This window comes from Hydra vulgaris, chromosome 04 (assembly GCF_038396675.1).
Source record: "Hydra vulgaris chromosome 04, alternate assembly HydraT2T_AEP".
NCBI classification, from domain to species: domain Eukaryota; kingdom Metazoa; phylum Cnidaria; class Hydrozoa; order Anthoathecata; family Hydridae; genus Hydra; species Hydra vulgaris.
The window spans coordinates 24,167,105-24,179,774 of record NC_088923.1 but is presented as its reverse complement, the minus strand read 5'-3'; the positions used below and the strand labels follow the sequence as shown (position 1 = coordinate 24,179,774).

General features: G+C 27.9%; 1 protein-coding gene across 1 annotated transcript in view; it reads right to left on the bottom strand.

Annotated features, from left to right (window-relative positions):
* LOC100199379 (von Willebrand factor D and EGF domain-containing protein) overlaps nucleotides 1–12,670 on the bottom strand; it is a 95,524-nt gene that overhangs the window by 4,329 nt on the left and 78,525 nt on the right. Inside the window, exons 11-16 of the mRNA XM_065795843.1 lie at nucleotides 10,600–10,796; nucleotides 10,227–10,423; nucleotides 9,834–10,111; nucleotides 8,757–8,997; nucleotides 8,451–8,581; nucleotides 4,318–4,584 (exon numbers count right to left, since the gene is read on the bottom strand). Coding sequence (XP_065651915.1) covers nucleotides 4,318–4,584; nucleotides 8,451–8,581; nucleotides 8,757–8,997; nucleotides 9,834–10,111; nucleotides 10,227–10,423; nucleotides 10,600–10,796 — 1,311 coding nt within the window. The remainder of the gene's footprint in view (nucleotides 1–4,317; nucleotides 4,585–8,450; nucleotides 8,582–8,756; nucleotides 8,998–9,833; nucleotides 10,112–10,226; nucleotides 10,424–10,599; nucleotides 10,797–12,670) is intronic.

Sequence of the window (12,670 nt, the reverse complement as noted above, 5' to 3'; positions counted from 1 at the left end):
AAACAGTGTCATCAAAACTAAAACCACTCCCTACCAAACACAAAGCAATAGGCAATGTGAAAGAACAAACCGGACTTTACTTAAAACTGTCAGTCTAGCCCTAAAAACGTTAAATCTGGGAAAAGAAAAGTAGAGGACTGTGTACCACTACCAATGAAACACCGCATTAGAGAATGATGAGCTTCCAAGGATCATCTATAGTACTACCAGACTCTATAACAGAACAGGACTCTGCAATACTTAACAGATGACAGATCAGAAAAAAGGGTGATCCATTGCTGACAAAGCCCAGCTGGTAGAGACTCCCTATTTCGCTCGGGTCAAATTAAAAAGTGGAAAAATTGTATCAACCAAAGACCTTGCTCTAGTATCAATCAAAGATCTTGCTCCACTTCACAAGGTAGACTCATCAGCAGAGTATAGTAATTATGCAATTCTGGTCCAACAGCGATCCAGGCAATAAAGTAGAGACCAAAGGACCTTTACTTCCGATACCTGCAATCAGTCAAATGGAGAGCGGTATATATTAAAGGAAACCAGTGAAATAGTTTCAACCCAACCTAGTATACTTGAGAACTTGATAATGGATAGTATCAAAGATACCAAAGCACTAGAAGTAGTCAGTTTAATAATCAAAGCCTTGCTACCATAGAAACACAGAGCAACACATTCTCAAGAGTAGGGCAAAACATTAAAAGACCTAAATACCCAAATGACTACATTAATTATTAGTTTAGCATTTCTCTTATTTATGAGAATCATTCCTATGCTAATTCAAAAAATTTATAGCGCATTCTGAAAGCGTGATGTCATTTCCTGTCATTTAAGACTTGATGCTTGACCTAGACTAATTTAAAAGTGGAGTAGGCTGTTGTATTTATAGTGCATTCTAAAAGCATGATGTCATTTCCCGTTGTTTAAGACTTGACGCTTCAGCAAGCCATAAAAGTTAATTGCATTCTATCATTAATTCTAGTATTGCATTTTACTAGTATAATATTGCTATTGTAGTGGCTTTATATTTGATTAAAGCCTTATATTTAATATTGTATTATATTGCGGGTTCACATCATTGCTTAATATTTTGCTGAAAAATTTCTTTTGTTATTCAGCAAAACCGATAGCATTGTTAAGATGTTTTTCACTAATGGATGGGTAGAAAAAAAATGAGTGTGAAATCACTCTTGGAAGAGCAACACAATTATTTACAGACATATCTAATATGTTGGACAAAACAAACCTTAATTAGAAAGCAAATTGCATTGCTCACTGTTTCGATGGCGAGTCAGTGATGGCAAAGCTTGCTGACCATTTTTATGAAGCTACTCAAAATGTGAATCAACACATGTGGTGTCATTCTCATTATCTTAGCCTTGCCAATGTTGACTATTGCAACCTCATTGATCATCCTTCTGCTTAGCAGCTGTTCTCTTTGTTTCAAAACCTATTTAACTTTGTAAACGCAGGTTACAAGAGATGTGCAGTGTTTGTAAATTAGGTCAACGGAAGCAAACATAATCAAGGTGGAAGTAGAAAGCTGGCTAAGTTCCTTCTGCATAAGTGGCAAGGTAGTTCGATAGGTAGATTTAACAGTGAAAATGCAGAGAAACAACTTAACGATGGACTAATTGCTCAATTAATTGCTACTTTAGACTTAATTGCTGCTGACTCAGATTTTAATGTGAAAACGTGAAAAAGCAGTGCAAAGAAATTGTATTTGCACTGCTTTAATAAGTTCTACAGAAAGAAAGCATAATTTTAGCTATTTTATATTCCCAGATGATGTCTCATGTGGATGAGTTAATGGCAATAATACAGTTTCAAGATAGCGATTATTCTAGCATAAATCAATTAACCTCTGCATCCCTGTTGAAATTGGAAGAAACTAGAAAAAAACTTCTGGATACATGATGATTTATATTTTAAGGTAAAAATACTAATATCAAAACATTTTAAATTATCTTGTTTGATTATTTCATAATTATTTAACTTTGCATTACTTTGTTAAAATAATATTTTGGTATATAGATTATAATTTTAAAATATTTGCATTTTAACTATTATATTTATAGGTATTTATATGTTTCCAATGAAAAATATATGGTATCATGAAGTTAGATTCTGAAAACTTAGAGATGAAAAATGATTTAGAACATTCAGTGGAAGCATATCGAAACAGCGATGGCAGCGTCCATATGAAACAGCTATATGCATTTCCAAAATTGGCATTTAAGGAAATGTGTTCTTTAATATTCAGTAATATATTGACAGAGATGCATGCTTGATTTAGTGATAAGGGATGCGAAGATTTAAATAAATTGTGTTCAATTGTATGTCAAAACATGCTGATTTGTAAGACTGATAAAGAAATAGATGCATACAACTTCATTACATTTATTGCGAAATTCCCCTCATTGAACAGCATTGATTGATATTGATGAGTGTGAGTGAGTATTTTCCACTCTTAAACATGTAAAAAAAAAAAATTAAATAAATTGACCCAGGAACATATGCAAGATACATTACTATGTTTCTACAATGCGGACATATAAGAGGAAACCTCTTTAGATGAAATTGTCAATATGTTTGCAGCTGTAAGCCATGAACAATGCCGTCTTCAACACGGATAGCTGTTTTTTATTCATGTATATTTATATAGTTTATAATAGAAAGTTTGTGTAAAACATTTTTTTTAAATTTGCAGAGCAATTGCTTTATTAACCCTGCTTTGTGTTAAGACTGTCCTGGAATAAATAATTGATTGTAGAACACTTTCAAATAGAAATAAATGCCCCATTAATTTATATATAATACTTTATTATATATAAATTACTTTTATATATTATACTTTCAAATAAATGTCATTTCAAAATTTGCCATTTATTTATTTACATATGTACAAAAACTGTTTATGTACAATAAAAATAGCATTACTAGAAACTAATTATTATAAAAACACTAATTGTTTTATTATAAAACAAGTTTATATCAATTTTGAAAAGTTACAAAAATGCTAAACAGGAACCTGATACTTATTTTGTATTATAATATTATTGAATTTATTTTTTCAACTTTACAATTGTTAAAAATCCAAAAAAAAAAAAAAAATCATTACACGTCTTTAAATATCTACTTTGTTTTCAGAGCAATTTTGTTAGAGCTATTATGCAAAATACTAAAATAATTCACTCTATTAATTAAATTGAATTTGTGCAGACACTAATATAGTAAATATAAAAATGTTTGTGGATTTTTTTCAGAATGTCAAAAAGAGTGAGAATTGCCAAAAGGCCCATATTTAGATTAAAAAGTGCCAAATGGCACATATTTAGATAAAAAAGTGAAAAGCCCATGTGGGAATCCCACATAGCCTCTGGTGGCACTTCATTTCAGACCTTGAGTATATACATCTTCAATTTATGACATGAATACATTAACTAAGTTTTGGGCTTGACAGACATTATCTATGTATGAAAGACATTTATTAGGGCAAATATTTTATATTTATTTTCATTATTCTTTTTCTTTAGCCTATTGTGTGACCATTCATTTGTGTTTTAAAGTCATAGTGTTGAAGAAGAGTTGCAACTATTCTATTAAAAAAGATGAAAAAGATCTTTAACTTTAGTAGCCCCCCTTAAAAATTACACATTTTAAATAACAGGAATATACGAGTGAATAATTTTTCAATAATTTTTATATCACTAATATAATTAAACAACAACAACAACAACAGCAACAACAACCACAACAAAAATAATAATGCAATGATCTTGATCAAACATCAATTAAGAACAAATCAAAACTGTTAATAACAGCTTGGACTAAATAACTTTTTTACAATAAATTCATAATTTATCCATTTTTAGTAACAATTATCTAAAAGAAAATAATTCAAATTTGTAAAAAATGGTTACTATGGTTATAGGCAATCTATATCCAAAAACTTCAGCAGTTTTGCTCAATCTTTTATTCATTTAAAGTTAAGCATTTAAGCTTAAGCAAAATTGCTAAAGTTTTTATTCACGTAAAGCTGACCAATTACTTTTTTTATTCATCTGGCACGTAAAGCTGAACAATTACATTTTTTTATTCACCTGGCAATTTTTTTTTATTCCCCCAGCCTATTGTTTCAAAAAACTCAAATTCAACATCCAATCATTTTTGCTTTAACCGAGTAATAAAACGATACAGTGTATTCATAAAATTGTCAAATATGTCTAAAAAATACTTTTACTTACTTAAATGTTTTACTTAATCAAGTAAAATAAAAATTTCAAGTAATTTTAAAAAATTTAAAAAAATAATATACTTTACCTTCCATTTACATGATTTGATGTCTTTGTTTGTGCATTTCATGCATTTGGAATCATATACAAGAAATAAAGTTTCGTTGTCACTAAAATTTTGATTGTTGTTTGATATACTGATTGCATAACCTCCTACAGGTTTCCCTGGTTTGTTAGAGGAATATTCAATATTAACAGGAAATGTTGGCAGAAGACAACTTATTTCAGCAAAACTAAGAAGCTGTCCTTTGTTGATAAATGTTTTAATGGTTTTTTTGTAAGGTGCTTCAGAAACCTTGAAAAAAAGCTTAATTATAATAATTTTTAATGTTTTTATTATAATTTATAATTTACTTTTTGAAAGTTCTTATTGTTTTATTGTAAATGAATTATATTTTCCAAAATTCTGAAAAAACCTTCTGAAACTCTATGAGACAGAAGGTTTGTTTTAACTTTTTAAGTTAATTAACTTCTTTGCATTAAAAAACTTGTTTTTAAAAATTATTTTGTTAATTTTTGAAAGGTTACATTAAATATTAGATGCAAAAATGGTTACAAATAACAACATACTAACATTTAAACATAGACATATTGAAAAAAAAATACAAATAACACAACATATAAACTTTAAAATATTATGAACATCTTGAAAAAAATTTAACTTTATTTTCTAAAAACAAACACTATTTTATCCATGTTTTTTAAGCAAAATACCAACACCGTTTCATCTGTTTTGTTTTAAGCAAAAAAACAAATAATATAAAAACAGTCATATTAAGCCATATTTAGTCATAAAATCAAAACAAACTATTTTATCTATAAAAACTTATTAAAAAAAAAACACAACTAACTTTAACATATATCAATAAATATTACTATATAATACCAAATAATATCAAAAAATATCAATAAATATAAATATAGCAACCATAAATCGAAAAAATACTTAGTGTTTTAAAACTCTTTTTTGTAACATTAAGTTATTTTTCATCTTCTTTTATAATGTTATTTCAACTTATAAAACTATTTTTTATTACCTTTGTACTTGAATTATGGACTCTTTCTAAATTACGAAAATCATATCGCAAATGTTTTCCGTGCAGCAAACATACAAGCATATAAGACATCACATTTTTTTATAAAAAAATTGTATATTAGTATAATCATAGCCTTTTTTTCTTTGAGCATAATCATAACAATATATAAAAGCAAAAGTAATAATTTTGCTTAAACTTCATAAACTTTGTAAAGCATCGGCTAAGATTGCATCTCTTTATTGTGCTCGCCACTTTTTTATTCTGGATTCTAATCTTTATCTCTATAAATCTTAAATCCATCCTTGTATGGAATACTGTTGCCATACTTGGAGCGGATCTTCAAATGATGCCCTTTCTCTTTTAGCCAACCTTTAACCATTGTCATATCATCATAATGTTGGTTTTTCTCTTTTCTACAATACTGTAATGAGTGCTGCTCTCGAAAGCTATTGTCTCCTGTACCATCTATTAAAATTCATTCATGTGTGGCTCATCATTAAATTGAAGGGAGCGAATTACAAAGAACTGATATTTGAGGAAAAACACTCATCCTTTTCTGTGACTGTTCCTAAGTACTCCAAAAAGTCTTATTCAGAAGTATCTTTTGTAAACTGCTTAATACTACTTAGTGCTGGATCTTCCTGACTTAATGCATGGGTTTGGCTTGTGTTTCTGTATTTATGACTAGGCAACTCATTTTATTATCTCCTAATGAAGGTACAGCTCTAAAACTCAGTTTTATGGTTCTGAGGCTAGCTGGTAGTCAGGTTTCCTGATTAAAGATTATTATACGCTTTGGGCCTGAATTTTTTATCCTTACAACCATTTATGCTACAATTAATAGCAGGCTTTTATCTGTGTGTGATTTTATAAATGCATGGTATTCATTTTTATAAAGAACATCTAGTCCAACACCCTTCATATTACAAACTTTTTCATAAACTTCACAAATATAGAAATATATTTGATTGTGCCAATAACTTCATGGATAATTTTTAAGTGCAGCAATCACTTCAACACAGAAAACTTGTAAACAAGTGCTAGTTTTCTGTGTCTCAATTGGTTTTGGTAATATGAAATTTCATTTAATTTGCTAAGTTTTAAAAATCCATCTCAAAAATATATTTATTAAATCACTTCATTTTGCTACTTGTTTGTTTCCATTAAACTCAAAAACTAACTCCATGTTTTCTTCAGTTAACCAATTATGAGGAAAACACTTCATTACATGAACATAATCAAACAACAAAAAATTGTTTTCCTTATTTCTGCACCAAAGTTTTTCTTAAACTTTATTTATCAACAAGCAACAAACATTTAAATTGTGTTTTTAATACTCATCGTAAATTATTTTAAAAATTCCATCTAGTGAACTGTCTTTCGAAGTGATTCTTGTCAAAGTTCTAATACTTGATAATTTATAGTTATTAGAAATGTGGCTATACAGTAGGGTGCATTGAAAAACAGAAATTTTTCAAAACTGTCTTGTAATAGCTCTAAATATATGCGATATAATAAATCATCACTGGATTTAAAAAATTTTTGGAATAAGAAATATTTTTAGAGGTGCCCCAAATCAATTGAACATTTACAAGGTCCCTAATATTTTTTGAAAAAAAAGTTCTACAAAAGTATGTCTGGTACTCAAAAGAAGCAAAATCTTATAAAAAGTTCAAAAATAATATTTGTTTCATGTAAAATTATTATTTTGAATTTTATTGCATAATAACTATGGTTTTTTTAGCTAAAAATAAAAGAGGCGCATTTTTACAAATTTTTCAATAATTTTTTGTTTTTGTTTTTTTATAAAACAATTATTATTGTCAAACTTTTTATAAAATTTCACTTCTTTTGAGTACCAGGTTGACCTACTTTGGAGAATTTTTTTCCCAGAATATTAGGGGCTCTATAAATGTTCAAGGGACTTGTTGCACCTCTGAAAATATTTTTTTTTCAAAATTTTTGTTAATCCAGTGACATTTTATTATATTGCATATATTTAAAGCAATTACAAGACAATTTTTAAAAAATTCTGTTTTTCAATGCACCCTACTGTACAGAGACCTGGATATAGCCAAATATTAATTATACATAAAAATTATACATTAAAAATATTAAATAAACATATGAGTAATTATATCAGGAGAGTAAGTAAAACTGAAAACTTTCTTCTGAGACATACAGTCTATATGTTCAAGTAATCCATTTCTTTTTATGGCAAATATCTTTTTTCTTTAGGTAATGTATGATTTCATCAAAGACCAACCAAGAATGAATGAATGTGAATGCTGCAAGATGATCCAAAAAAAAAAAAATTTTCTATTAAATTCCTATTAAAAATTACTAAATTACTTTGTAATACCACATACAAACTCTTTCGACTGAATGTAAACAATATCATGATTACCATTGATGTTGTATACAATAAGATCATTACTATGCAAAAGTCTCTCTTTTATGCTATCAAATCGAAAAAAATCATGTTCTCTAGAGCTATCTAGTTCATCTGATGTTGTATTTCTTATACTAGATAATTACAATTTTATTTTTCTGGGTTTAGGAGGTACACTAGGATAGCTAGCTGGTATGTTAGGTAAGACAGTAGGTGGCACTGTGGGACATTCTTTTCCGAGATGAAATATAAAAGATTTTTAATATATAAGCAAATGAATTCATAACACAACAGTGTACTTACTTATAATCAGATTTACCTCAAGAAAGCCTTTATCATTTATTTTTCGAATTCATCACTAAAAAACTGATAAGTGGATGCCTATATAATTGATGAAACATAAATTTTCTTGTTGCTAGGTTAAAAATGGTACACAATCACTTAAAATGTGTGTTTAGACCAATTTAATTAAACGCAGTTGATTAAAAACACAAATAGCTCATTACCGTATAAATCTAGCTATATAGAATTAGCCTCCAGTCAAAAGATATTGCGCAATCAAATAATACAGTCAAAAGATGTTGCGCTGTCAGGTGATACAGTCTAAAGATATTGCGCTGTCAAGGTATTTCTCAAATGCCATGATTTAGAATAACAAATTCTTTAAAAAGTTTTTCAAAATCTAAATCACATACAATAAAAAAGTTATGCTAAAAAAATATTATATTTTACCTTAACTTCTGTCATTTTACATGAAAGAGAACTTGAATCAATAAAGTCCTTTCCGATCACACGAGTACGTATACAATCTTGACTTCGGATATCACAGAAGACTGGTGTTCCAAATAAAATAGGTGGTTGTCCTATATGGTTTTGTAATAATTCTTAGGATAAAGGAGTTTAGGGTTTAATAAAGAAAAAATATTTTGTTAAAATATTAAAAACATTTTATCTTATCAAATAATAATAATCAACACTAATAAACTTAATAGCAAAATTACAAATACAAACAATACAATATAACCAATACAAACAAACCTTCTTTCATAGAGCAGTCTCCTGTTATAAAACCAGCATAACAGACACATATGCCATTATGACATGCTCCGTTTCCATTACACTCATTAGGACATAAATTTTCTGCAATTTTTGTTGGTGGTCCAGCAACTTTGCCATCAGCAGTCATCCAAAATGATAAATTTCTTAAAGTCAGTTCTTCGCAAGCTCTCATCAGGTTATTAACAGCAGACTCAATACTTACTACTTCATTGTCTGTTACCTAAAATTTTATGTACTATAAGTAAGATTTATTCAAGAAAGTTAGTTATTCAAATATTTATAATTTAATGAAGCGAAATAATACAACTTGGTAAACCAGAGTGGGAAAAAAATATGATATTATTAGCATTTAAAGACTTATATTATATAAAAAATTAAAATGCAAAATTAACTTGTGGCTTGGATTATAGTATAACTTATAGAGTGTATAACAATTTAATAGACTTATTCTTGGCTGGAACAAATAGTCTTTATTGTTCTAAATTATATTGGTCTAAATTGCATAAATTAAAACTTAATAAATATAATCTTATTTTGGTTGATATGTTTTGAGTAAAAATTTATATTTTACCGAATGACAATCCAGTATATTATAAAGATGTTAGTCTATATTATAAATCAAATAATAACAATAATAATAATAATAATAAACTAAACAAATAGATATCATGGATAAAAACAAACATGAAATATGAAATAACCAGACTTTTTAGTTGACATTTGATGCTTGCGAGAAAACAAAGAAAACTGTATTACAAAATGTTTTACATATGTATAAATATTATTTAGGTATATAAATATTTTATATAAAATTAAATAAAATTAAAAGGTTTAGATAAGAAATTGTTTAAAAAAATAATAAGATAAAAAAGTGAGCTGCAATATAAATTAGATAAAGTTGATTATTTTTGAAAATATAATATCTTATAATCAACTTTATTTTATATACTTATATATATATATTTTTGAAAAGTAAAACTTAGTTGAGAATAGACCCCAGAAAGAGAATTTTAATTTAGCTTAGATTTGTTTATGATCTCTTACTTATATTCTTACCTGAATATCAATTACACACTGTTGCTCATAACTATCAGTTACAAAAGATGGTCCAATGAAATCAATACAGGTCCTGCCAATAATTGAATTCCGTATTTTGTCTTTACATACACCTTTTGCTATAATCTCAGTGATACCAGATTTTGTTGGAAAATTGGGAACTCTACCAGAAACTTGAACAGGATTGTAGTCATAAAATCCTGTATTACCATCATCTGGAAGTATAATTACATTGTCATCCATAGATCTGCGTTTACGACGACCACAATGTTCAGCACCTAAAATATTTTAACATATAAGTCTGAACTTACAAAGCAAAAAATTGTCTAATGCTATGACACACTTTAGTAATTTTAACTTTAAAAATTTGTATTTGTAATTTTTAAAATTCACCAAAAAATTCTAAAGTTTTCCAGCCTTTATTTCCACTTTCGTATTTAGGACGATCAACATATCCTATAAAATCACATTTGACTTTTCTTTGAGACCCATTAAGTGGTTCACTACATGTACAGTAAGTCTTGGTGCGTGTTGCTGTACATTTGCGGGGTCCTCCTTTAAAGTAAAACAAACTTTCAGCAGATGTTAATCTACAATAGTATTATAAAATCAATTATAAGAAATAAAAAAGAATAGAAAAAAAATTATTAACTTTATCATTTATTAATTTAAAAGTAATAGTCTTTAAAGAAAAATTTATTTTTGTTAAACAAAAATAATCAACAACAAAAAATAAACCATGACACAAAAAAAGTAAAACATATACTTCCAACTGTTCTGAAAGTCCTGATATGTAACTTTCTCTTGCCCACCTTTGGGTTTCAAATCATTGTTTGGGTTATTGTCAAAAGTCCCGCATAAACCTTCTGTATTTTGAAAGTCATCAGAAGGTACTTGAATTTCAATATTAGCAAAAAAACCATTTGTATCAAACTTGACATAAGCACCAGAGGGAAAAGTTATCTTCAAAAAATTGAAATATTAAAATAAATCATAATTTATAATATATAGCTAAATATTAATTAAAGCTATCTAAAAGCCAATAAAATTAAGAATTTGGATGTTAATACGTACTGAATGCAATTCAATATTTATATTTTTAGAGAGAACATGCATTGAATGTACATACATCAACAAGGGAAAATATACAAGGAGTGTACATACATCACAAAAAAAGGTTAGAATTGGTATTAGAATTACCAGTTCAAGGTATTCTCAGCCTAATGTTCCCATTTAAGAACACTGCAAAAAGATAAAATTCAAATTAATTTATATTTTGTGTTCCCATAATTACACATTATCATCTTTAATTTAAATGTTGATAGCTTATTTATATCAAATTTGGTAACATTTGAATGAAAATAGTACATTTTTTAAATTTATTAAAAACACAAAATCTTTGAGTTTTGGCACCACTCAAGTTAAATCTTCGCAACTCAACTCCAAAAATTTAAAAAATTTATTTTTGAGCAAAAAATAATTATTCCCAGTTGTAAATACAACATATCATTTACTCATATTAATATGCATGCTATAAATAGGAAAATATTTAGATTAAATAAAATTTTCTCATATGAGAACATTAGGATGTTAGCTATGTAGTTTGTATGTCGTTTTTATATGAAACCTTAAATGAACAGCTAAGTAAATGGGGAATATTTCATGAAAAACTAAGCATAGATAAGTTGATGGTGCCATATTTTGACACCCACAGTGCTAAAATACAAACTTTGGGCTTTATGTGGAAATGTTGGATATCCATATAAACTACAAATTTTTACTGGAAAAGATTCTACTTGAAGACCTGAGACCTTTAGGTCAGCAAATTGTTCAAGATTTTCTAGAAGTAGTGAAGCAAAAATCTAGTTAAAAATTTCCCAAAATATATTTTGATAATTTTTTCACAGGTGGAAAGTTGATAAAATTACTTTCAGAGGAGGGTTTTATTGCTACAGGAACTGTCCATGAAAATAGAACAGATAGAAAACAGATAGTGCCTCAAAAGTAATGATACCTAAGAAAGAACTAAAAAGGCAAAATAAAGGTAAATATCGTTGCAATGGTGAAGTCTTTGTCTGAAAATGATACGACAATAGTATTTTGACCATTTCTAGCGACTATTTTACACATAAACCAGTGCACAAGTTGAAAAGGTGAGTTAGAACTAAAGGTAATACAGAAGTAAATTGGCCAAACCTAATAAACCTTTACAACAAAGGAATTGGCGGAGTTTTTTTGATGGATTATTTTAGGGATCCTACAGGCCTATAATCTGAGCCAAAAAATGGTGATGGCCATTGATGTCTAATATGTTAAACTTATTTCTGGTTGCAACTGGAACATTAGTTCTTGCCATACATCCTAATGACGACAAAATTACTCACCTAGAATTCAGAAAAAAAATTACAATAGCCCTAATGAAATCAATTCAAACATTGAATTCATTTCATTTTGAAAACAAATGATGTACGACAAGCAGATTTACAAGCAGATGTTTGATTTGATGGCCAGGGCAATGAACCAACTGAGTCTATTCAAGGAAGATGTGTTATGTCATAAGAATACAAGATCAATGTGTGGAAAATATAATCTTAGGCTTCATTACTAAAACTCAATGTCTCAAAAACACAAAAATCATCATATATCACTTTTTTACCGTTGTTTATCATTATATACAGTGAATATTGTTTACAAATATAAATTTTTTTAATTTTGTTGCTTGTTTAACAGTATATACAGTAGGGTGGGGCATAAAACACCAAAGTCAACAAAAAAAATACCATAATATTTTTTCTGGTTCCTTTTGATATGTGTATTAAAAAAATGTAATTTTTTTT